This window comes from Heterocephalus glaber, unplaced genomic scaffold (genome assembly GCF_053883595.1).
Source record: "Heterocephalus glaber isolate CG9 unplaced genomic scaffold, H.glaber_assembly_v1.0 deba00000809, whole genome shotgun sequence".
NCBI classification, from domain to species: Eukaryota; Metazoa; Chordata; class Mammalia; order Rodentia; family Bathyergidae; genus Heterocephalus; species Heterocephalus glaber.
Window position 1 is genome coordinate 2,064,273 of NW_028258163.1, and position 23,156 is coordinate 2,087,428.

At 41.5% G+C, this 23,156-nt stretch overlaps 1 protein-coding gene, 1 long non-coding RNA gene and 1 pseudogene across 17 annotated transcripts in view; 1 reads left to right on the top strand and 2 right to left on the bottom strand.

Moving 5' to 3' along the window:
* The first annotated feature begins 1,531 nt into the window (after positions 1-1,531).
* Positions 1,532-23,156, top strand: part of Ttbk2 (tau tubulin kinase 2) — a 162,249-nt gene continuing 140,624 nt past the window's right edge. For 8 of the 16 annotated variants that reach the window (XM_087207365.1, XM_087207376.1, XM_087207370.1 and 5 more), the window contains exon 1: positions 1,871-2,025. Coding sequence is in view for 5 of the 16 variants with exons in the window: in XM_087207375.1 (XP_087063501.1) it covers positions 1,547-1,612 (66 nt within the window). In the remaining 11 variants the exon portion in view is untranslated. The other 8 variants (XM_087207375.1, XM_087207371.1, XM_087207384.1 and 5 more) reach the window with 5 other exon arrangements.
* Positions 12,243-16,926, bottom strand: LOC147828999 (uncharacterized). The gene is made up of 3 exons (XR_015449752.1): positions 16,742-16,926; positions 14,245-14,381; positions 12,243-13,130 (listed from the first exon to the last, which is right to left on the bottom strand). It is a non-coding gene; the product is annotated as an uncharacterized LOC147828999 (long non-coding RNA).
* On the bottom strand, positions 21,066-21,672 carry LOC110345199 (proteasome subunit alpha type-6 pseudogene; annotated as a pseudogene).

Here is a 23,156-nt window from a genome sequence, read left to right on the forward strand (position 1 = left end):
ATCTTAATTCTTTTCTATACAAATTTCATACCTGGCCAGTGCTGTGGAGTGAACTATATTCTATTAGACAAAGTAACAGGAAAAAAGCAACTCGAGGTTTAATCAGTAGAAAGGAAAAAATTTGGCAACTTCTTTGTATTTGAATAGAACAAGATGACCTCATTATCAATTGCCTTTAATGTACAGTTTGTCCTGCTTTTTGTCCAAAAATCTGGACGTGACAAACTAGGGTACCTCTTGTTTTTAAAGACTGTCAAACAATCGTGGCAATTCCTGAACAAGATTAAACTGACTCTGTAAGAACAGTCCTGAGACTGAATACAGGTTCGTGTTTAACTTTTCTACATTTGAATCAGCTTTAATGGTAATGTCACTTGATTGCAAAAAAAAAAAAAAAAAACATTTAAAGTGGAGCCTATAATTCATTCCATCCTTTCTGTCCATGGCAAACTCCTGGGAGTCACGGTGATTATGAAGTAGAAAGAGAACTGAACACAGGAGGTTTGAGACCGAATTTCTGTCACTAATTAGTTTCAGAGCCTTAGGTAAGTTGTTGAGCCTGAGTTTTCTGTCTGTAAACTGGTCAGTAAAGATGTGCGAAAGGTCATCTTTCACCAAAGAGAACTAATACAATAAACAACAAATACACATTTTCAGATGGACCTGGTGGTAGCGAACGCCTGTAATCCCACCACTCTAGGAGGCTGGGACAGGGGGATCCCATGTTCGATCCCAGGCTGGGCAACTTAGTGAGCCCCCGACTCAAAACAAATAAACAAAAAACAAAAGACAGGGCCAGGGATTTAGCTCAGCAGCACAGTGCCTGCCTGGCAAGCGCGAGGTCCTGAGTTCGATATCTAGTACCAAAAAAATCACCCCCCCCCGAAAAAACAAAAGCCAAAAACACTGGGGTTGTATCTCCGTGCAGAGGCCCTGGGTTCAATCCCTAGGATCACATTTAACACCCCCACCCCCCAACCCCCGCCTGCCTAAACTCGCCGCTGCGCCCTCCCTGCTCTTCACAGCCTGGCTGTGAGCTGAGGGCCGTCCCGGCTGACCTCCGGAAGTCCGGCCTCCCGGGCCAGAGGTACTTAGCTTCAGGCCAGGAGGCCCTGGACAGCGCCATCGCGAGGCTCTGAGGAGGTGCGGGGTCCCCGAAGCCTGACAGGGCCTCGCGATTCGCAGCCCTGCGTCGCCACTGTCTCCGTGTTGGAATTCGTAGCGTGACAATGCATTTCAGACATTTTTTCACAAAGCCCAGCCCTGGGGTCTCAACCCTGCCTCTCTGACCAAGTTAACTGCTGAGCTGGGAGGACACCTGCGTGAACCCCCGCAGTCCCCGAAGCCCTGCGTCTCTCCTCCAGACTGGAGGACCGCTGCAGTGCCGACTGGAACTACGAGGACCAGAATGCCTGCGCGCATGCACGCTGCCATTGTCCTGCTCCTTTCCCGGTAACTCGCACTCTCAGGCAAACCTGAAGATAGCGGCAATTCTCCGGTGGGGGCGGAGACCTCTGCTGACTCTCCGCCCCCTTTGTGATAGACAATGGGACTAATCAACCGACGCTGCGAGCTCGAACGGTGCTTTCCAATCAGCACGCGAGGCGGAGAGGTGGGCGTGTGCACCAGCAGGGCTGGTGAGCTAGGCTGTGCCGGGTTGCGAAGGGGGAGAATAACGTCGGATCGGGTCAACAGGCTCTGCAGTAGTCGCCGCAGCGGCTATGGGAGCGGCGGGAACGCGGTGGTGGCGGCGGCAGGAGGAGGAGGAGCAGGGGCTGGTGCAAGAGCAGCGGCTGGGAATAGCCAGCGGCAGTCGGGGCAGTGGCCGCCGCCGCCTCCAGTAAACGCGGACGGTACCGAGGGGTCCCCGACCGGCCAGCTGGGCGCCGCGCTCGGGCCCGCCGCAGTGGGCGGGGGATGGGCGGGAGGCGGCGGCCGCGCCTGCTGAGGGTGGCCCGCCGCCGGCGCTGGCTCTGAGCCGGACCCCAGCCCTCCGCCCGAGGGCCCGCGTCGGCCCCAGCCCAGGTAGGACACACCCCCGAACCGGCGCTCAGAACCGGCCCGGCCCCCAGGGCCCGAGGAGAGAGGGTCCCAGCCCGCGTCCTGCCCACGCCCCGGCGTCGGCCGTCCCTTCCCCTCAGCGCGAGACCTCCAGGGTTGCCTGCCCAGCTCCACTCTCGTCCTGTGCTGACCCACATAACACCTTACTCATGCCTCCTCGGTACCGGCACCGAACCCCGGGGACCCTTGGGGATCCGCGCGTGTTCACCGCCCGCCTCCGCTGGCGTGGAAGGGGCTCGGGACGGCGCCACTGCTCGCCGGGCTGTGAGGAGGGAGAGCAGGACTTTGGTACTGGGGGGCTGGGGCAGTGCGTTGGGGGTTGGCTAGTCATCACTTCCACGAAGAGGATGATGTTGACGCCCTGGGATGCCAAGGCAGGGACAGAAGGTCCTCTGCCTGTGTACTGTCAAATCTTGGGGGTAGATAATCCACTGAGGTGCCAGGACACTTGATCTCACAGTGCAGTTTTGTTTCAGTCGTGGCTGTTCAGTCGTGGCTGCCTTCAAAAATGACATTGAGTTGTACTTTGCTTTGAATTAAAGTTGGTAGGTGGCAGCACCCTGGTAATAATTCTTCTCTAACCTTAGGAATTGCCTTAGGGGAGGAGGCATTAAAAGAGATAAAGAGAAGGGTTTTATTGTTTTGTTATCCTGTGTATGACGTGAAGACGCATTGGTGTTCACTAGAAGTGAGTTTTTTTGTGTGTAGGAGGGTCACGTTGTGAATGGGCACATGGGTGTGTACGCAGGCACACACAGATGGACCCACTGTTTTACAGTGTTTGTTTCTGAGCAATTCATAACAGTTGCATTGGCCATAAGGGTTGTATATAAACACGGATTTGCCAAGATAGACCAAAAGAGTGTCTGCTGTTTTCTTTAGGCCAAGTGAAAGAGAGCAACGTTCACTTAGGGGAGAAATGGAGAATGACTTTGAGGTATTGAGGGAGTGAAAAGCTGTGTATTGATTTCCTCCCCCTTTTTTTTTACTTTTACTTGTTTATTTTTTTGTTTTGTTTTTGAGACAGGCTCTCACTATGTAGTGCAAGCTCGCTTCGAACTCACTGTATAGCCCAAGCCCGCATCCAGCTCATGGCTGCCCTAGCCCCCCGAGTGCTGGGACTACAGGTGTGCCCCACCACCTCCGGCTTATCGTCTCTTTTTAAAAAATAAAGAAGCAATAATGATGATTAATATAACAGTATGACTAATCTTGAAGAATTTGTCTTAACTAAAATATTTCAGATAAGTGTGTGGACTTGGATGGTATATTATGATCTATCCAAATTAGAAACATATTGAAATCTTTAATTTAGAAGATTATGTTTTCTTGTATGGTACATTTTCATCAAGTCTCCAGAAGGGATGTGTGAAGCATGATTGTGAAGGAAAGTTTTTCTAACATTTTTTCTTTGTAATACAGTATATTAAGAAATGTTTTTTTCTCTTGAAATTTTGGACACATAAAAGAAATTAGTCTAGACTGAGTATGGTGGTACATGCCTGTAATCCCAGCATCTGGGAGGGCCAGGCAGGGTTGCCATTAGTTAGAGGCCAGCCTGAACTACATAGTGAGACCCTATCACACAAAAAAGTAGGATTTGTAGCTTCTTTAATTCCTAATATGAAATTGAAACAAATTTGATCATGGGTAGGGAGCTAAAAATAATACATTTTGCTCATCTTGTACTATAGTTCATACATAATTAAATGAATTCTGTATTATATCTGATTTCAGATTTTTATGTCTTTTTGACTTTAAGTACTGATTATTTTAATAAGAAAGCTTCACAGGGCTGGGGATTTAGCTCAGTGGTTCGCCCACCTGCCTTGCAAGCTTAAGGTCCCAAGTTCGATCCCTGGTACCAAAAAAAAGCTTCGGAAGGTTAGAACTCATTCACTTTAGCACACTGAACCCAATTCCCAATTACTGTATATAGGGCTTAAGATATCTTTAAAAGTAGCGTTTGAAGTTTTTTTTCAAGGGTATTTGACATCTAAAAATGTATTTAAATGTGACAGTGATCGATTGTTGGCTTTTCAGAGAAGATGAATGTTACAGAACTGAGTTAGCTGTGATCATGAAATTTAAATTTCACTTTGGTGGTGGGCAATAAGTCTTTATAAGCTTTACAACTTTAAAAAGTAATATGTACAAATGACATTTTGATTGCAACTCATGGGAGACCCTGAACTAGAACCAGTCAGTTTAAGACACTTTCAAATTTTTAAGTCTCAAGGCCCGGGATGTAGCTCAGCGGCACAGTGCCTGCCTGGCAAGCACAAGGTCCTAAGTTCGATCCCTGGTCCAAAAAAAAAAAAATTTAATCCTCAGACTGTGTGAGATAATAAAAATTTGTTGCTTAAAAAAATTGTAACAAGGGAAATGCTTAATAACTACTGTGAATTAGTGGGAGCTGGATTGATTAGCAAAATATAATAGCCTTTGAAAATTACTGGAAAATATAGCTTAATTTCTTCCCCACTTTATTTTATTTATTTTCCCCACTTTATTTTTTATTTACTTTTTGTTTTTTTGAGACGGAGTTTCACTATGTATCCCAGGGTGGTGTTGAAACTCCTGGCGATCCTCCTGCTTCAGCCTCCTGAGTGCTGGCATTACAAGTGTGAGTCACCATACCTGGCTTCTTCCCCCCTTTCAAAATAAAATAGCCCTTATAGGAGAGATTCTTTTATACATATGTGGCAGACAGGTTTTTCAATTACCTGTGGTTTTTTTTTTTGGTACCGGGGATCGAACTTGGGACCTTGTGTTTTGTGAGGCAGGCGGCAGAACCACTGAGCTAAATCCCTGGCCCAGGTTTTTCAATTTAAGGGCATGATAGTCATATTTTTTGCTCTTTTTGAGGTTTTTGAGAAACATTCAAAATATAACTGGGATGATTTGTTTATTTGATTGGTAATATGGTAGGGTATCATCAATATTTGTAGACTTTTTTTTTTTTTGGTATCAGGGATTGAACTTGGGACCTTGCACTTGTGAGGCAGGCAGCGGAACCACTGAACTAAATTCCTGGCCCCTGTAGATTTTTGAAATTAAAAACACTTTATGCTATTTTACTTTGTTGTTTTGTTTATTGTTAGCCAGCATATTGTAAATAATAGTGGTGATAGGAATTTTTTTTCCCAGACTTCAGTGGACAGAACATTTTGCATTGAAAATACATAGTGCTTTTTAAGTAAATATCACTTCTATATTTGATAAAAGAGCCTTTAAGTTCCTAAGAAAAAATTAACTTTTATGTTTCCAATGTTGGGGTTGAACCTATGCATGTTAGCGGCAGTGGTCTGCTACTGAAACCCCCAAATTTGAGTTTTTTAGAGCTAAATTTTGAGCATTAGCACAACAATAAGACCACAGAAAACAGTTTCTATCCGCTTTTAAAATCTGTTGACCCTTGATTATAGGTTTAAATACAGATGAAATTGTATTATTTATATAATGTTATCTATTTTGTCAGAAGATTTCATTAGATAAATTTTATTTTATTTTATTTTTATTTTTTATTTTTTTGGTACCGGGGATCGAACTCGGGACCTTGCGCTTGCGAGGCAGGTGCCAGAACCACTGAGGTAAATCCCCGGCCTTCATCAGATAAATTTTAAGTAGACCTCTTGGAATATTTTCATTTATGTTGTATGATTTTTTAAAATTAATTGTTCTCTTTGTGACTTTTTTTATATGCACTTGATACTCAGTTGAACATACAGTACTTAGAAACTTCTGTGAACACTTTGGATTATTTTCCCATGTTTTTATATTTTATTTTTATTTTTTTGGTACCAGGGATTAAATTTGGGTCCTTGTGCTTGTGAGGCAGGCGACGGAACCACTGAGCTAAATCCCTGGCCCCTTTCCCATGTTTTTAAAAATTTTTATATAAGATCCCTGATGTTTTGGGATTTTTCTTTTTTCTTTTTCTTTTTCTGATGGTAAGGATTGAAACCAGGACCTTGAGAGTACTAGGCAGCTGCTCTGTCACTCAGCTACATCCCCAGCCCTTGTTTTTGTTTTTCCTCTTGAGAAAGGAGCTAGCTCTGTGTTGCCCAGGCTGGCCTTGAACTCCTAAACTCAAGTGATCCTCCTGCCTCAGCATTCTAAGTGTCTGGGATTACAGGGAGGTGCCACTATACTTGGCTTGTTTTGGGATATTGATAGCTGTGTGTGTGTTTTTAAAAATTGTATTATAGGAATTTGCTTTCCCTTCAATCAGGCTAAAGCTTCCCAAGGTAAAAAATTAACTGTTCTTTGAAAAGAATTCGGAGTATAGTAGTGTTTTCTGAAAAATGAGTTATATAATATAGCTTCTTGGTTCCTTTCTGTAAGCTATCAAGATTTAACCTAACTATGTTTTAAGAATCCCTCTTTTTATTTGTGTTAGTACATGTTGGTAGTACATAATGATTATATTTCTAATGGGGTGCATGTGTTCTAGATCGTGGATTAAGCTTGTACCGTGTATTCTACTCTAGAGCTGGGTGTGGTGGTACACATCTGTAATTCCAGCACTTGGGAAGCTGAGGCAGGATTGCTGTGAGTTCAAGGCCATCCTGGACTACATAGTGAGTTCAAAACCAGCCTGAACTACAAAGTAAGACCCTGTCTGAAAAAACAACAAACAAAAACAGTATATTCTACTCTTTTTGTTTTGTTTTGTTTTGTCTTTTTAAGGCAGGGTTTTCCTTTGTAGTTCAGGCTGGCCCTAAACTCACTATGTAACCCAGGCTGGCCTCAAACTCACAGCAATCCTGCCTCAGCCTCCCAAGTGCTGGGATTACAGGCATGCACCACCATGCCCAGCTTCAAAAATGATTTTATCAACATTTTTCAATAACTAACAAGACACAAGACTGAGATGATGGAAGGAAAGTAGAAAAATATGAATAACCAAAAAGGAAAAAGTGAGCCGTACCTCTTTTAAAATGAGTTTTTTTTTCTTGTGGTACTGGGAATTGAACTCAGGGGCCTTTGGACTGAGCTACATCCCTAGCTCTATGGGGTTTTTTTGTACCAGGAATTGAACTCAGGACCTTGTGTTTGCAAGGCAGGTGACAGAACCACTGAGCTACACTACATGCCCAGCCTAACTCTGTTTTAAGACAAGGTCTCACTAAATTGCTAAGTTGCCCACCAGGCGACCATGACCAGCTAAAATTTCATTTTATTTTACTTTTTGAGACAAGGTCTCAGTGTGTGTAGTTCAGGCTAGCCTTGAACTCACTATGTAGCCTAGGCTGGCCTTGAACTCATGGAGATCCTCGTGCCTCAGCCTCCCAAGTGCTGGCATAACAAGTGTATATCACCACATCTGGTTTAAAATTTGGTTTTTAAAAAGTCACCTAGAAGTGAATTATATTGTAGATAGTTAACTAGATTAGGACTTCATTTTTCCTGGAATTCCACAGCACTTAAAAAATTCAACATGTCCAAGACAAAAAAATCAGCCCTTTTTTATTGTTTTTATTTTTTGAGACAGTGTCTCGATTTGTAGTTCAGGCTAATACTGAACTCACTATGTACCCCAGGCTAGCCTTGAACTTGCTGTGATCCTCCTGCCTCTGCCTTTTGAGTGGTAGGATCACAGGTGTGTGCCACCATGCCTTGCTAAAATCAGCCCTCTTTTAAACTTCCTTGGGCCCGGGATTTAGCTCAGTGGTTTCACTGCGCAAGGAACTGAGTTCTTGATCCTGGTACCAAAAAAAATCAAAACAAAACTGTGCTGCTATAAACATCTTAATTCTTTTATTTTCCCCGGAGACAGAGTCTCACTGTGTAGTCCAGACTGGCCTTTAACTCATGGCAATCCTCCTGCCTCAGCCTCCTGAGTGGTAGGATTACAGGAGTGAGCCACCACACCCAGCTTAAACTTCCTTAATTCTATAAATAAAAGTATACCACTCAGTCACCTACCTTAATTTTTAAAAAAGAATCAATTCTGGAGGTGGCATTGGGCGGGCTCCTTGTTTTTCCTGGTTCTACCGGTACAAAATTTATTCTAATAGAAACAAAGCTTTTGTAAATGGGGAGGGGATAAAGGGTTAAAGGGATCCATTTTTTTCCCCATTGGAAAAAAAGAATTAAGCTATATTGTGTACAGGTACAATTTCTTATGACGAATGTGATCATTATGTATAACAAACATACAATGATAAAAAACATTTTTTAAATTACAAAAAACCTTATTCTATGCATCCCACGGCTCCTGCCTTAAGTCATCCTCCAACTCTCTATGAATGAACTATTGCAGCAACTGTGTCTGTTGACTCATTGAATACTTGCCAGGTGTCTACTATGTTACAGGGATTCCACAGTGTGCAAAGGGGGATAATCTCTTCACTGTAGAACTTACACCACAGTGAAGCAGACATGGTCGGCAAGGTGTTAGCAGAGTCCCAGGTACTCTGTGGAAAACGTAGACATGAGCCTTGAGCACGTAGCAACCAGACCTGTTGTAGGAGCCAGCCTCAGAAGACGTTTCTGTTTCATCAGCCAGAGTCCATTCGGTGTACTCCACCAGCTTCAGAGGGTAGTGGATATATTATAGATACTGTATGGGTTAATTAAAAATACATTTTTAAATGAAAAACTTAAAAATTAAATGCTCACAACTTTAGAAAAACCTTTGCAAGGACACCAGAACTTGTTGAGAAATTTTAGCTAAAGAGTCCACTTTTAGCTGGGCATGGCAGAACACAGCTGTAATCCCAGCAGTCTAGGAGTTTTGGGGCAGGAGGATTGAAGATTTGAGTACAGCCTGGGCAATTTAGCAATGTAGTTAGGGAATCTTGTCTCAAAACAAAAGGCTGGGAGCCGGATGTTGTGGCACATGTCTGTAATCCCAGCACTAAGAGGCTGATGCAGGAGGGTCATGGTGAGCTTGAGGCCAGCCTGAACTACGTAGTGAGACTGTCTCAAAAAACAAAACAAAACAACCCACACAAAGGCTGGGGATGTAAGATGTATCTCAGGGCAAAGCCCTGGGTTTAATCCCAAGAAGGAAGGAAAAGGGAAGGGAAAAGGAAAGGGAAAGGGGAAGGGGAGGGGAGGAGGGGGAGGAGAAAGGGTCCACTGCTTCCTCCAGTCTGGGTTTCTATTTAGGGTTCTCCCAGGCCTCAGTTGTTTGTTGGCGGTGTACCTGTGTTGTTTCAATCTCTGAACACTGAGCGATCGGAAGATAGGAATGCATATTATTAGTAGCCAGAGGTGTTTAGGTAACTGGTTACAGTGTCTCTGTTACTAGCGTCCTGCAACATATAGGTGCTTATTAAATGAACAAGTAATTAGAATATACTTTGAATATCTATAAATTTAAAAATATATTCATAAACTAGAAAAATACATCTTAACAGACTAGCAGCTAATTTTTTTTTTTTTTTTTTGGTATTGGGGGTTGAACTTGGGAACCACTGAGCTAAATCCCCAGCCCAGCAGCTAATTTTATTTTGCCTAGAAAATAATGTTAGTCTAGCTACTATCCCTTAAATTAATAAGTGCTTACTTAACAAACAAGTAGAAATTGTTAGAGCCGGAGATTTTAGCTCAGTGGTGCCGCACCTGCCTGACAAGTGCAAAGTGCTGAGTTTAGTCTCCAGTACCATGCGCGCACACACACACACACAAAATTGTTAGTTGTGCATCCAAATGAGTTTTACATTTATTCACGTCTCTGTTATATCATAGGACCTTAAATTACTTACCTTTTCTTTGCCCCAGTTTTGTTATCTTTAAGAAAGGGAAATTTCGATCCCAGTACCAAAAAAACCCAAAAACGAATCGCTAATATACTTAAAATCTTATTACAGTGAAGATCATTACAAAGGAGGTTCTGTATTGGTTATTTTTCCTTTTGTCTTAGAGAAGACCATATACATGCACTTTGCTTGGCTGATTTGGTTATAGGTAGTAGGTCTCACCCGAGGAATGATGCCATTTAGGGTTTTCCTTACAGTCTTGACTATGTAGGGTACACTACCCTCTATAAGGGAAAACTGTGTTGATAGCATTGTAGCCAAGGAGAGAACTAGGTGTTTACACTTTGATTCTTTTGACAGTAATTGTAACCATACTAACTTACAAAGTTTCTTCTATTTCAATATGGTATTTTCCTTTTTGAATATATGTACTGAGCTCAGATTCTTTGCTGCCAGAAGTATAACTTACCTCCTGTGAAAGTTTAGAAGAAACAGTTTAAATGTGAGTGGTGACTAAATTTTCTTTCTCTTTTGCTAGCAGCAAATAGGGTTATTCACAATTTTTTTTTTTTGGTACCGGGGATTGAACTCGGTTCCTTGCACTTGCGCAGCAGGTGGTGAAACCACTGAGCTAAATGCCCGGCCCAATTCACAAAATTTTTATCTCTTCTTAACTTCTTTAGGGCCTCTTGTGAAGACCTATCAGGTAGAAACAAAGACAAGATCCCACTGTGGGTGTATCCTGTCCTGGAACCTTGTTTCTTTTGCTTACATAGTGGATGCCTTGAAAAACTAAGCTGATAGCCTTTGTAGACTTCTGTTTATACCTATTCTCATTTTATTTTAAAATATAGCTTAGATAATTTTTATAATTAAAAAAGTAATCTTTTGACTTTTTAGATATATGAGTCACTCATTACATTTTGCATCAAATTACATTTTAATCTATTTGTAGAATATAGATCAGATATTCTAAATAGTGCTTATATAATAGATCATGAATATTTTTAAAATATCTGATCTTTTGCTTTAATAATCGGGAGTGTTTGGTATATTTGTAGTTCTTATGAAATTTGGAAAATTTTCAGGCATTTCTTCTGTTCTTCTCCTGATACTCAATCACAAGAGATTATAGAGAATCACCACACTCAGCCAAATTTTAGTCCTTTGTTGTCACCCGGCGGTTGAGAGCAGCTTGTGCTGGAAAAACTCCACGGTGAAAAGGTTCTTTTAAACAGCTCTTTTAATTGGGGAGGACTCAGGGAGAGGGGGAGCGAGCAGAATTTTACAGAAGCGGAACTTTGCTAAATTAGTGGGGGGGGGCGGGTTTCAGGGGAAGTTTCACACAGTTTAGTTGAAACAAAATATCACACAGGTTGTCTACATGCCACTAAAGAATAAGACTCTTGGGACCAAAATAATGGGGAACTCTTGCTTGGAAAGGAAGCTTTTGGGAGGTGATGGATTGTTTTGCACCAGGTAGTGATAGGACCTCCAGTAAACACGTGAATGGTTCTTTCCTTGGGCAGGAAGCACTTAGGGGTCATGGGAATTCCCAGTTTTGTGTCCTGGTTTTGCCTTTTCTCTTATCCTTTCTGAAAGTTGAACTATATTCACATTTTTTTTTTAAACCTTGAAGCTTTAACAAATTAAGACTCTTAGGGCTGGGTGTTGTGGTGTATACCTGTAATCCCAGCACTTGGGAGGCAGAGGCAGGAGGATCTCCACGAGTTTGAGGCCGGCCTGGACTACATAGCAAATTTTGAGGCCAGTTTGGACTACATAGTGAAACCCTGCCTCAAAAAACCAAAAAAAAAAAATAATAATGTCAGAGTCTTAGCCATCTCTCATGTTCTTCATGCTACTCTCACCTCCCAAAGACTAGTCTCTAGATAAGTCACAGATGTGGTCTCTTAGGCGTTTTATATGTCAGCCACTGAATGCTGTGATACGATGAATCAATGCTTTTCTCAAACAAATCAGCTCCTTGATGTCTTGATTCTCATTCCTCCCCTCCATCCATGCCTGCTTCTGCTGATCTGACCCCTTCTTTTGATCAGAAAACTCTAGGTTGATCTTTGGTGATGAATGAGTATGGATTAGGGACAGTTACAGTTGGAAGCTTTTCTTATGACCTTGATTGTGGGGTATGGGGTTTTTTGTTTTTGTTTTTCACGAGTTCCCAGTGAAATCCCACACCAGTGCTTGCTTGGGTTTATAATGTGGTCAAGACCAATGTGTTATTTTGCTTGGGGGAGGAAGTATGATTTTTAGCTTCCCTTAGAGAAAAAATGATAAAAGATCAATTTAACAGGGTCCTGGTTTACTTTTATATGCACCTTTGTCGGGGGTCAGCTTGGTAGATGGGATCTTTTCCCACTGTAGGCAACACTGGTGCTGCCCATAGATGTAGCTTGGTCTCTCTATTTACAAGCCCTTCTCCCATCGGTCCTAGGTTAGAGCCTCTCTGGTCTGCAGGGGGTGGGTGTATGAGAGCTGCAGCAGTGAGCATAATGAGCCATTTATCCAGTGGACTGAAGGTATACCCAGAGGTTTACCCTTAATTGCTGAGGTTGGCTAGTAGCTAGGAAGTGGACTTTTAGACATACCCTGAGTTGAATGGATTTGCTTTTTTTTTTTTTTTCTTGAATTCTTTTATTGGTACATTTTAGGTGTACAATACATTTACATTTATCATTGGGTGCTTGTGCCTGTACATGATGTATCTTGGTTCTTATTTTTTCCCCATTCCCTGTGTGCCCTTCACCCCTAAACCCTTCCCTATTTACCTACTTCGTTTCTATTTTGGATTTGCTTTTTAAACCATTGGTTGTAGATAATGAAAAGGTACAGCTTGCCCTCGTGTCTGCCCTTCTTCCAAATAGCTGCATCAAAAAGGCTCTTCTGTCCTACTCCCCTTCCTTGCCCCCACTAAACAGAAACAGGATTGGTTTATGTCCCACTCCTGAATCCATGTAAAATTTGTACAAAAAATATCTTCTATGAAAATGATTTGTAATCTGTAGACTTAGATATAAAATCCCATCCTTTGGGTTGTGGGGTTTTTTGGTTTTGTTTTCTCCAAATAAATCTGATGTTTAAAATTTAAAAAAAGTATATCACACAGGTGCCGAGTATCCTGTACAACGTTGTAAAGATATAACAAATGTAAAGATATGCCAAATGAGGAGGTCACAAAGATAACATACAGTTGCAGATTGCTCTAGCAAACAGAATTCCGTGGTCTGTCAGTAGTCTGTCAAGCTTCAACTGAGGGGACTTCCAGGGAGAGAAGCGGGGAGGCAACCACCCGGAATCACTGGACTTCATACAAATGGAGTCAGGTTGACGATCACACTGCCGTGGAAAAACGGAGAGAAAATTTTCCTGATGGAATGGTTAAAATAACTGACAATGGGATAAAAGGACAAACAGCCCCTTTGTCTCTCCTTTTTCACACTCCAGTTAACATGTTAGCCTAGGAAGCCCACAGCTTCCTGATGGTCTTGTTCGTTTATTTGATTTCTTTCTCTGTTTAATTTTTTTCCCTGTGTTTCATTTGGGGTAATTTATTTTTCCATATCTTCAGGGTCACTGGTCCTTTGTGTTGGTTAATCTGGTGTTAATCCCATCTAGAATATTTTTCCCAGTGTATTTTTAAAATCTCAGATACTTTTTATGTCTGGAAGTTCAGTTTGTTTTTTTAAAATTTTGTGTATCTTTCCTTTTTTGCTTATGCTTCTTTTTTACTTTTTTGTTGTTGTTGCTTTGGGTTTTTTTTTTTTTGCTATCAGGGATCGAACCCAGGACCTTGTGCTTGTGAGGCAGGTGGGGAACCACTGAGCTAAATCCCCGGCCCACGGCTCATTTTTACTTTGGCATGTGAGCATACAAACTACAGCCTCATGTGAGTATTAAGGAGTATTCTGCCCGCCCCTTTCAGTGGCTCTTTCCTTGGCCTTGACTGTCCTTTCAACCTGCAGTGGTAAATACTCAGCCACAGACTCATGGAGACCCCTTCGCAGGTCTCCAGAGCTTTCGGTCTGCTCCTCTCTCCTAATCCTTAGCTTCTTTGACCTCCCTCTCCCTCTCCCCTCTTAACTCCTGAGACTGTTGTGTTCCTCATTCCTGTGCCACACCCTAGAAACTCCCCTGGTGGTGCCGCCTGTTGCCTGGAGTCCGAGTCCAGAACCCATTGTTCAGTATATTTAGTCTGTTTTCCTCGTTGTTTAAGTGGGGAGGGTAAATCTGGGTCCTGGTAGTCTTTTGTGAACGGGAGCTGAAGGGGTGTGATAGGTGTGTTTAAACCTTAAGATACATTACCATCTTTTTTGATGAATAATTTTAGCATTGTACTCATTGAGATCTAAATCATTTGGAAAAATGTTTTTCCTATATTTTCTGCGAAGGAATAAAATTTTACATAAACTGTATATGACGCTTAAAAAACCATGCTGTTTTAGCAAATTACCTGACTCCCTCCCCGTGTGTAGAGGTTTAACACTGGGCCTGTTCAAGTAGCAGTAGTCTCCCAGCTCAGTTTCTGCAGTGAAGTCTTCGGTGGCTTCCCCTTGTCCTCTGAAACAGGTGGAGTCTATGCGCTTCTCACTGTGGATAGTCTTAATTCAGTTTACTTTTTAGGTGTGTATATTCTTTCTCCCAATATAATGCTTTTTCCATTTGGGTTAATCTGATCACTTTCCCTTATACTTGTATGTTATGTTCATTTCCTCTTCTGTGCCTTTGTTTACCCCTCAGTCAGTCAGCTTTTGCCTTGAAATACACTACCCTAAATTTAAAGGCTAAAAATCCAATTACCAGGGCCGGAGATTTAGCTCAGTGGTTTCGCCGCCTGCTGTGCAAGCGCAAAGACCCGAGTTCGATCTCCAGTACCAAAAAAAAAAAAAAAAAAAAAATCCAATTACTTAGTGACTGTTCTGTGATTGCCATTTTAACTGGACTCAACTAAATAGTTCTTTTGGTCTTGCTCAGGGCTCATTTATGTGAGGCAGTCAGTTGGCTTGTGTTTCTTCTCCTTTAGTCTAGGTTTCAAAACCAGTGCAAGAGGGCAAGACCAAGGCATAAGTGCTTCCCTGACCCTCTATTGTGGGTGAAACAGGGCCTTTGCATTGAGCTATATTCCCAGCCCTTTTTAATTTTTTAAATTTTAAGACAGGTTATTCCTAAATTGCCCGGGCTGGACTTGAATTTTCCATCCTGGAATTGTAATTCTAGAGAGAATTACAATTAACTTCTGTTTTTGTATTCTATATTCTTTGGTTGGTTGCTTGCTTTTTTGAGACAGGGTCTCACTATGTAGCCCAAGCTGGCCACAGACTCAATTCTCCTGCCTCAGCCTCCCAAGTCCTGTCTACCTCATCTAAGGCACTGTGGTGATTGTCCTAGACCATGTAACCTTTTTCTATTCTTTTTTTTTTTTTTTGGTACCAGGGATGGAACTCAGGACCTTGCGCTCCTGAGGCAGGCGCCACTGAGCTAAATCCCCAGCCCCCTTTTTCTGTTCTTATTTGCCACATGCACTTAGCCTTTATAGTTTAGTGTCAGTTAATTTAATATGTACTTTTTTTAACGTTTTAGATCCAGAGAATTATAGCTAACTTTTTTTGTACCAGGTGTCGAACTTGGGTCCTTGCGCTTGTGGGGCAGGCGGTGGCACCACTGAGCTAAATCCCCGGCTTTTTTTTGTTTTTTGAGACAGGGTCTCACTATATAGGTTAGGCTGGTCTTGAATGCACTATGTAGTCTAGGCTGAACTCAGCAATCCTCCTGCTTCAGCCTCCCAAGTGCTGGGATTACAGGTGTGTACCACCATGCTCCACTTGTTTGCATGTTTTTTGAGACAGGGTTTTTTGTAGCCCAGACTGGTCTCAAACTTGAGATCTTCCTGCCTCAGCCTCCCAAGTGGTTGGGATTACAAGCATATGCCACCATAATTGGCTTTCAAAGAGTATTTTGAAAATAGTTGTATAACTTTTCTTCTTCCTTTAGCCTGATTGTTAACTCAATGAAGACAACAGTGTGCATTTTATTTATATATACATATATATTTACTATTCTATGTGTTCATTGCAATTTTTTGAAAGAGTCTGTTGAATTTTCAAATCAATTCTTAGTTATTTGTTAGAAGACTGCTTAATTTCACTCGATTATGTGGGCGATGAAAGACATTTGATTTTTTTTTTTTCTGAGACAGGGTCTTGTGTAATTCAGGCTAGCCTTGAACTCATTATATAGCACATGCTGGCCTGAAACTCACAGCAGTCCTCCTACCTAAGCATCCTGAATGTTGGGATTACAAGTGTGCCACCACACCCCCTAAGACATTTGATTTGTTAAAGGCTTACTGAAAAATTGCTCTGTGTTGGTATTGTGGTAAATATTGAGGTTACAGAAAAGAAAGCTGAGGATGTAGTGAAGTGGTAGAATGCTTGCCTACTATATGGAGGCCCTTGGTTCAATTTTCAGCAATGAAAAAAACGTAGAGATGAATGAGTACATGGTTTTGACCTTAAGAAATTTAGTCTATTAGGAAGACATTGTAAATTGTGACCTAAGACTGTTTCTCTGTTTTGAACCTGGGTTTTCTGTTCCATGCTCAGCTCACAGTTTAACTGGCTTTTTACATAGATGCAGCTCTCCTTTCTCTCTCACATTGCCAGATCATCCTAACCTACTCTGAGTCTAGTATTCCCTGCCTCTCGATTATGTAACTATTATCTGTTACTGTTCTTTTTATAAGAGATGTTAATCATAGAGTATAAAAAATAGGCATGCAGTTTAAAGAATTAGAAAGCAAAGCCTGTTTCTGATATCACGTGCCTACTTTACCATAAAAGTGTCATTTTTGTGATAATTGTCTTTACTTTTCTTACAGACTTCTTACCTGTATTTGCATCACTATTTAACATAGTTTTGCTTATTTTTGAACTTTATATAAAAGTACTCACTGTGTGAATTCTTTTGCTTGATTTTTTAAAATGTTGCCTGTGAGATTCATTGATGTGGTTCAGTGCAGTGCCAGTTTCTTCATTTTCATTTTAGTATAGTTTTGTTGCCCTAAAGATACTTTTTTTGGTACTGGGGATCGAACTCGGGACCTTGTACTTGCAAGGCAGGCAGCGGAACTACTGAGCTAAATCCCTGGTCCAAGATACTTGCTTCTAATCCCAGAAACCTCTGAATATTGTCAGCTAACTCAGCAGAAGGAACTTTACAGATGTGATTAAATTAATGCTCTTGAGAAGTGAGGGTTGTCTGTGATTATCCAGTGTAATCTCAAGGATCCTCAAAATAGGGAGGCATCGTTATGTTTATCAGAAATAAGGAGATGTGGCCATTAGGTGGGGACAGACAGGGAGGCAGGAGAGCTAGACACAGCATCGTGGGGACCGAAGATGCTATACTACCGGCTTTGAAGATGGAGGATGAGACCGTGAGCCAGACTCAGACAGCTTCCAGATACTGGATTACAAAGAAGAAAGTGAATTTTTGAACAAGTCTTTACTAGTTTTTCCATTTTCACTGCTCAGTAGCTTTTCCATATTTCTCATGTACTCCTTCCCTCCTGAGTTGGTTTCGTTGGAAGGGTCGCTCATTGTCATCTACACCAGCCAGTCATCTTCCTAACAAGATCTGTTGACAAACCCTGGATTTTCGGCAGATGCGCCATTCATTTCAGTTACTTCTCCTGATAGAGGACAACAGAGTCCACTCCCAGCTTTCACACTTCCTAAACTGACGGGGCCCGCCGTCACTAGTCGAACAGTACCTGAGAGGAGGGCTGAGGATGAAAGAAAAACACACTTCAAAAGAAAAAAGACAGAGTCGTCCGGGCTCCTAAGACTGAGCTACGAGTTTATTTTTCTCTTCCCTTTTATACAACCCGTGAGTTTGTTACAGGTGAATTTGGTTGTTACAGGTGAGTTTGGTTGTTACATCATGACCCTTATCCAGGGACACCTGCTTTCCTGCTTTCCAGTCCCTTGGCAGTTCCCCACCCTCATGGGCCTTCCCGTTTCTCGGGGCTACAGAACGTTCATCACATTCCAGGGCAATCTCTGAAGGTAAACATCCAATTTAGGTAAGGACGCGGTTCCTCATAACATAGTCTCCATACAATGGAGGGTAAGATTCAAAATGGAGTCTCCTTAGCTACCACCGCTCCCCACGCTAAACCACCAAGCTCATCTTGCTTTTTCAGTTTTGCCCCAACTTCAGGCAGACTACAGTACACATCTCCCATAGCTTCTTGTAAGAAGTTGTTGATTCCCATGTTCCAGAGCTGTTTTCTGTTATTCCCTCATGGTTCTCTGCATTTATGCATTGTGAGCAGAGTGGGTGGTGCACAGCTTCTGGACACCCCCATGCCCCAGGCTGCTCTGGGTAGGGTGTGGGGCAGGGTGGGCACTGAGGCTGTGACCTGTGCTCCCGGCCATTCTCGGTGCCACATTAGCAGGGCACTGAGGAGATGCACCTTGGCCACTTGGCTGTGGAGGGAAGGAAGTGAAGTTTCCCCTAGAACCTCCAGAAGGAACATAGCTCTGCTTATACATTGATTTTAACCCACTAGATATCATGACTTTTAATCTCCAGAACTGTAAGGTTATACCTTTGTATTGCTTTTGCCACTAAATTTTTCATGATTTGTTATGGCAACAGTAGGAAACTACAACTTTTTACTGTATGAATATATTGTCATTTATTCAATCTTGTTGGCCTTTTTTGTGTGTGTGGTACGGGGGCTTGAACCCAATGCTCTACCACTGAGTGACATCCCCAGCCCCTTTTTAATAATTTTTATTTTGACATAGGGTCTTCCCAAGTTCCCTAGGTGGAACTTGAACTTGTGATCATCCTGCCTCATCATTTGAGTTGCTTATGGGGACCGTGTGACTGTGAACATTCTTGTATCCATTTCCTGGTCCACATGAGAGAAGAGTATTTCTAGGGAAAGAGTTACTGGGCTACAGAGTATAATTACCTTCAGCTTTATTTTATAATACAAAACTATTTTCAAAGTGTATCTCCACTAACAGTGTACAAGAGTTCTCCCATTTAGGCCAGGCTTGATGGCACACACCTGTAATTCAAGCACTTGGGAGGCTGAGGCAGGTGGATCCCTGGAAGTTCAAGATCAGCCTGGGTTACATAGTGAGTTCAAGGCCAGCCTGAGCTGTGTCGTGAGACCCTGTCTCAAAAAAAAAAAAAAGTTCTCACAGTTGTACTTTGAAGTTACTTCTTTGATATTAGCTACAATAATGCTTCCTTATTTTGTGTAGTTGGTTACTCAAGTTTGCTGTAAGTCACTATACTTTTCCCAGTGTAGAAATAGTAGATGGCATTGGTTTTATTCTTTAAATGAACTAATTTTTTTACCAATTTAAAAGCATAATTATAACAATCCAAATACTATAATTTGTAATCAGTTATAGAACACAAATTTTCTCCTGCTGACAAAAAACACTTTATATGAATTTGACAAGTAGTAGTTATACAATAGGTTTCAATTCTGGCCCTCTATTCAAACGTGATCATTTCCTTTCACAAATATTCAAACAGTACAGGGACTGTTTTGAGGAGTATTATATCAGTGAATGCGACTGTTTCTCCTGTTGTTTAAGAAATTTGCAAGCTGGGCCTGATGACACACACCTGTAATTTCAGTACTTGAGAGGCTGAGGCCGGAGGATCACTGAGTTCAAGGCCATGCTGAGCTACATAATGAGTTCAAGGCCAGCCTGAATTACATAATGAGACCCTGTTTCAAAAAATCAAGAAAAACTTAAGCACAGTAGTCTAATTTAAAAAAAGAAAAGAAACTTGCAAAATGAAGAAAGTAGTGACTACCATTTGTTGATCATGGTGTGCAAGGACGTGAGGTTAAACACTCTACGTGTATGTGTACATACTTTAAATCTGTAGCCACCCTTGTTACTCTTTTAATAGATGAGGAAAATGAGGCAAAAAGTTAAGTAATGAGTCTAATAGGTAGGTAATCTGGCCTTAATTGTGATTTTGTGAGTCATCCCTAAAGTTTCCTTCATGGTCTTTGTCCAGTTTATTTTTTCTTTTGGTGTTGGGACTCAATCCAGTGCTTTGCACATGCTAGGCAAACATTCTACCACTGAACTGTATCCCAATCCCCAGTTTGTGTTTTCATGTTTTTACACAATTTTTAAAACATTTTCCTTTGTGCCTCTTATTCTTATTTTTTTTCTCCCTTGTATCTTTTTTATTATTTTTCTGTTGTATGGGAATTTATGTAACAAGTTACATACAGACTGATGTCTTTCTTTGGACTGATTAACAACCCTCAACAAGTATCTATTGATTTATTGCAGTTTGGTACTTGATTATGGCAGAAGGTGTAGTGGTTATGATATGGTCTTCATCTTAAAGGAGTTCAGAATCCAGGATCTTGTCAGTATTTCCTTGTTACCCTGTCGGCTACTTTCTTCCTAGTCTTACTCTGTCTAGCGAATATTTCAAATGATTTTTCAGCACATGTTATTTTGCATTTACAAGTTGAATCTCCATTTAGCATGTTCTGTCCATATTTTGATCCTCTTTGGGTCTGTTTTGGCAACACCTCCAGATTTAACATCATTGTCAGAATTCATTAGCATGATATTTATTTCTTATTTTAGGTCATTAGTGATATCGCCAAGCAGGAATTTATTTAATTTCTTCCCTGTAATATCTCGTTTCTTTGCTTCCAATAGTCTTACTGATAAATGAATCCAAGCAATTATTTAGTTTTGCAGCCAAAATACATTACTTTTTCAAATATAATCCATGATGTGGGATCAAAAAGGAACTTGCAGTCATGCACAACTTTAAAAAACTATTGCCTGTGGTTGTTAAGCCTGGTGTATAGTTATCTAATGCTTCTTAGCAAATTGGTGTAAAACAGTGTCTTTTAAAAAAATTTTCCCCCAAAGCACTGTTTTTATTTATATAGTAGTCCTTACCACTTTAGTAGTAGGAGGAATGGGAGGAGTTCTTTTTTCAATCAAAAGGCATCCATAATGTTGATTTGTTGTTACCAAACATACACGCAAGTGGCATCTGTGAAATTGGTAAACTAATGACAATGTTTAGTCTCACACTGCTAGAGCAACAAGATGAGCAACAATCTCTGCTTCTGTAAGAATCCTGAATTTAGCCAGATATGGTGGCACCTGCCTGTAATCCCAGCACTGTGATTCTGAGCCCAGCCTAGGCTACATAGTGAGGTCAAGACCAGCTGCAACTACATAGCAAGATACTGTCTCAAACAAACAAAAACAAATGAACAAAAAGAATCCTGAGTTTAGGATTTTCAGCTGTAACTATTTCAACTTCTATTTCTGAAGGTTTGAAATTGAGAGAACTGTATGTAGACTGGTATATAATTGCAGTTTCTACTGTCTGTTCAAATGTCCATGTTTCTTCTTTACTTTTTTCCAGGGAAGTTGGTTGACCCGGTTTGTTTGACTCCTGCTGCAGTGGCTTTAAACCCATAGTAGTAACCTGCAGTGTCACACTTGTCACCTGAGCACCTTGTTCTTCATCTACACCAATTAAAATCACATTTCAACCAAGTGGCCTCATTTCAACATTCTGTGTGTAGACTAGAGAAACATCAGCATGTTCACAGGAATGCCATAGCCATACTTGTATTTCCAATTAGCTGCCACATAATGTGCCCTCCGTACCTGGGATCTGTTGTCACTGTCATTCTGTTCATCACACAGCCAATGTTTTTGGTTATGAACAAGTGAGTCACTGAAGTGTAATGTAGCAATTTGTCAGGTACTTTCTGTGTGACAGTTACTGCACAGACCTTCCCTCTGACAGCTACTGATGTAAGGCCACCCTGGTTAATGGCCTTGAGAGGTTATTTTTTACCTGAGGTGAAAAAATGATAATGTGGTGGTCAGAACCAGTGCTAGGAAAAGAGAAAAAAAAAAGAACCAGTGTGCTAGACCCGTGGAAGATGTTGGTGCAGCCATTACTTCCAAAACAGTGTCTTAAAACAACATTTAGGACTTGGGAGGCTGAGGTAGGAAGATGGCTGCAAATTTGAGGCCAGCCCGGGCTACATAGTGAGTTCAAGACCAGCCTGAACTACATTGAGAAACCCTGTCTCACACAACAACAGCACCAACATTTATTACTTCATAATGTCTGTGGGTCAGGATTTTGAGTATGATTCAGGTGGATACTCCGTATCAGGGTTATTTATAGGCTTCCATCGGTAGGCTGCAGCCATCACAAGGCTCAACTGGGGAACATACTTTTTTTTTCTCCCTAGTACTGGGGATCGAACTCAGGACCTTGGGCTTGCAATGCAGGCATCGTGCCACTGAGCTAAATCCCTGGTCCCATACTATTTTTTTTTGAGACAGAGTTTTGCTGTGTAGTTCAGGCTGGCTTTGAACTCACTGTACAGAGCCCATTCATGCGCCACTACGCCACTAACCTCAACTGGAGAAGGTTCTGTTTCCAAGCTCATTCTGATATCTGTTGGCATGATTCAATTTTTTACAGGATGTTGGACTCAGGGCATTAGTTCCTTGCTAACTGCTGATACCTGACAGAAGCAGAATCATATTACAGCAGAAGCTCCCTTAGTTCTTTATCATGTGAGCCTTTCCATGGGGCAATATGGCAGCTTGTTTCATCAGAAAAAGCAAGTGGAAAGAACTGGAGAGGGTATGTGAATAAAATAGATGTCACAGTGTTTTACGACCTATCTGGGAAGTGACATCATGTTTCTTTTGCTGTATTCTCTTTATTAGAGGCAAGTAACTAGAGCCAGCTCAACTTTGGGTGGTGGGAGAAAGGAGATGGGGAGAAAGGAGTTAACAGGAGATGGGTGGCTGGGAAGAGTCTACCACACCTGTGTGTCCTGTGCCTCTCTTTTTGTGTTCAGCTCCTAATTGGGACAAGTCTAAACTTTATTTAAGTGGAACCCACCCAGGATACCATTTTTTGTTCATTGATCTTTCCAATAATAATTTAGAGCTATTCAGATAGTGAAAATTGTCTTCAGTTATGGTTGTTGTTTTTTTCCCCTGCAGTAATAGAGATTGAACTCAGAGGACCTTTGCACTGGGCTACATCTCCAGGCCTCCTTCCCCCTTCCCCTTAATTTTTTATTTTTGAGACATGGTCTTGCTAAATCACTCAGTTGCTCAGGCTGGGCTTAAACTTGCCATCTTTCTCCCTCAGCCTGGCAGAGTACTGGGATTCCATGCATGTGTCACCACGCCCAGCTTTATGTCTTTTATAGTTACATCTAAGAGGTACCTAGTAGTCTTATTTAAAATTTAAACTTTCTTTTTTTTTTTAACTGTGGTAAAATGTACATAAGATTTA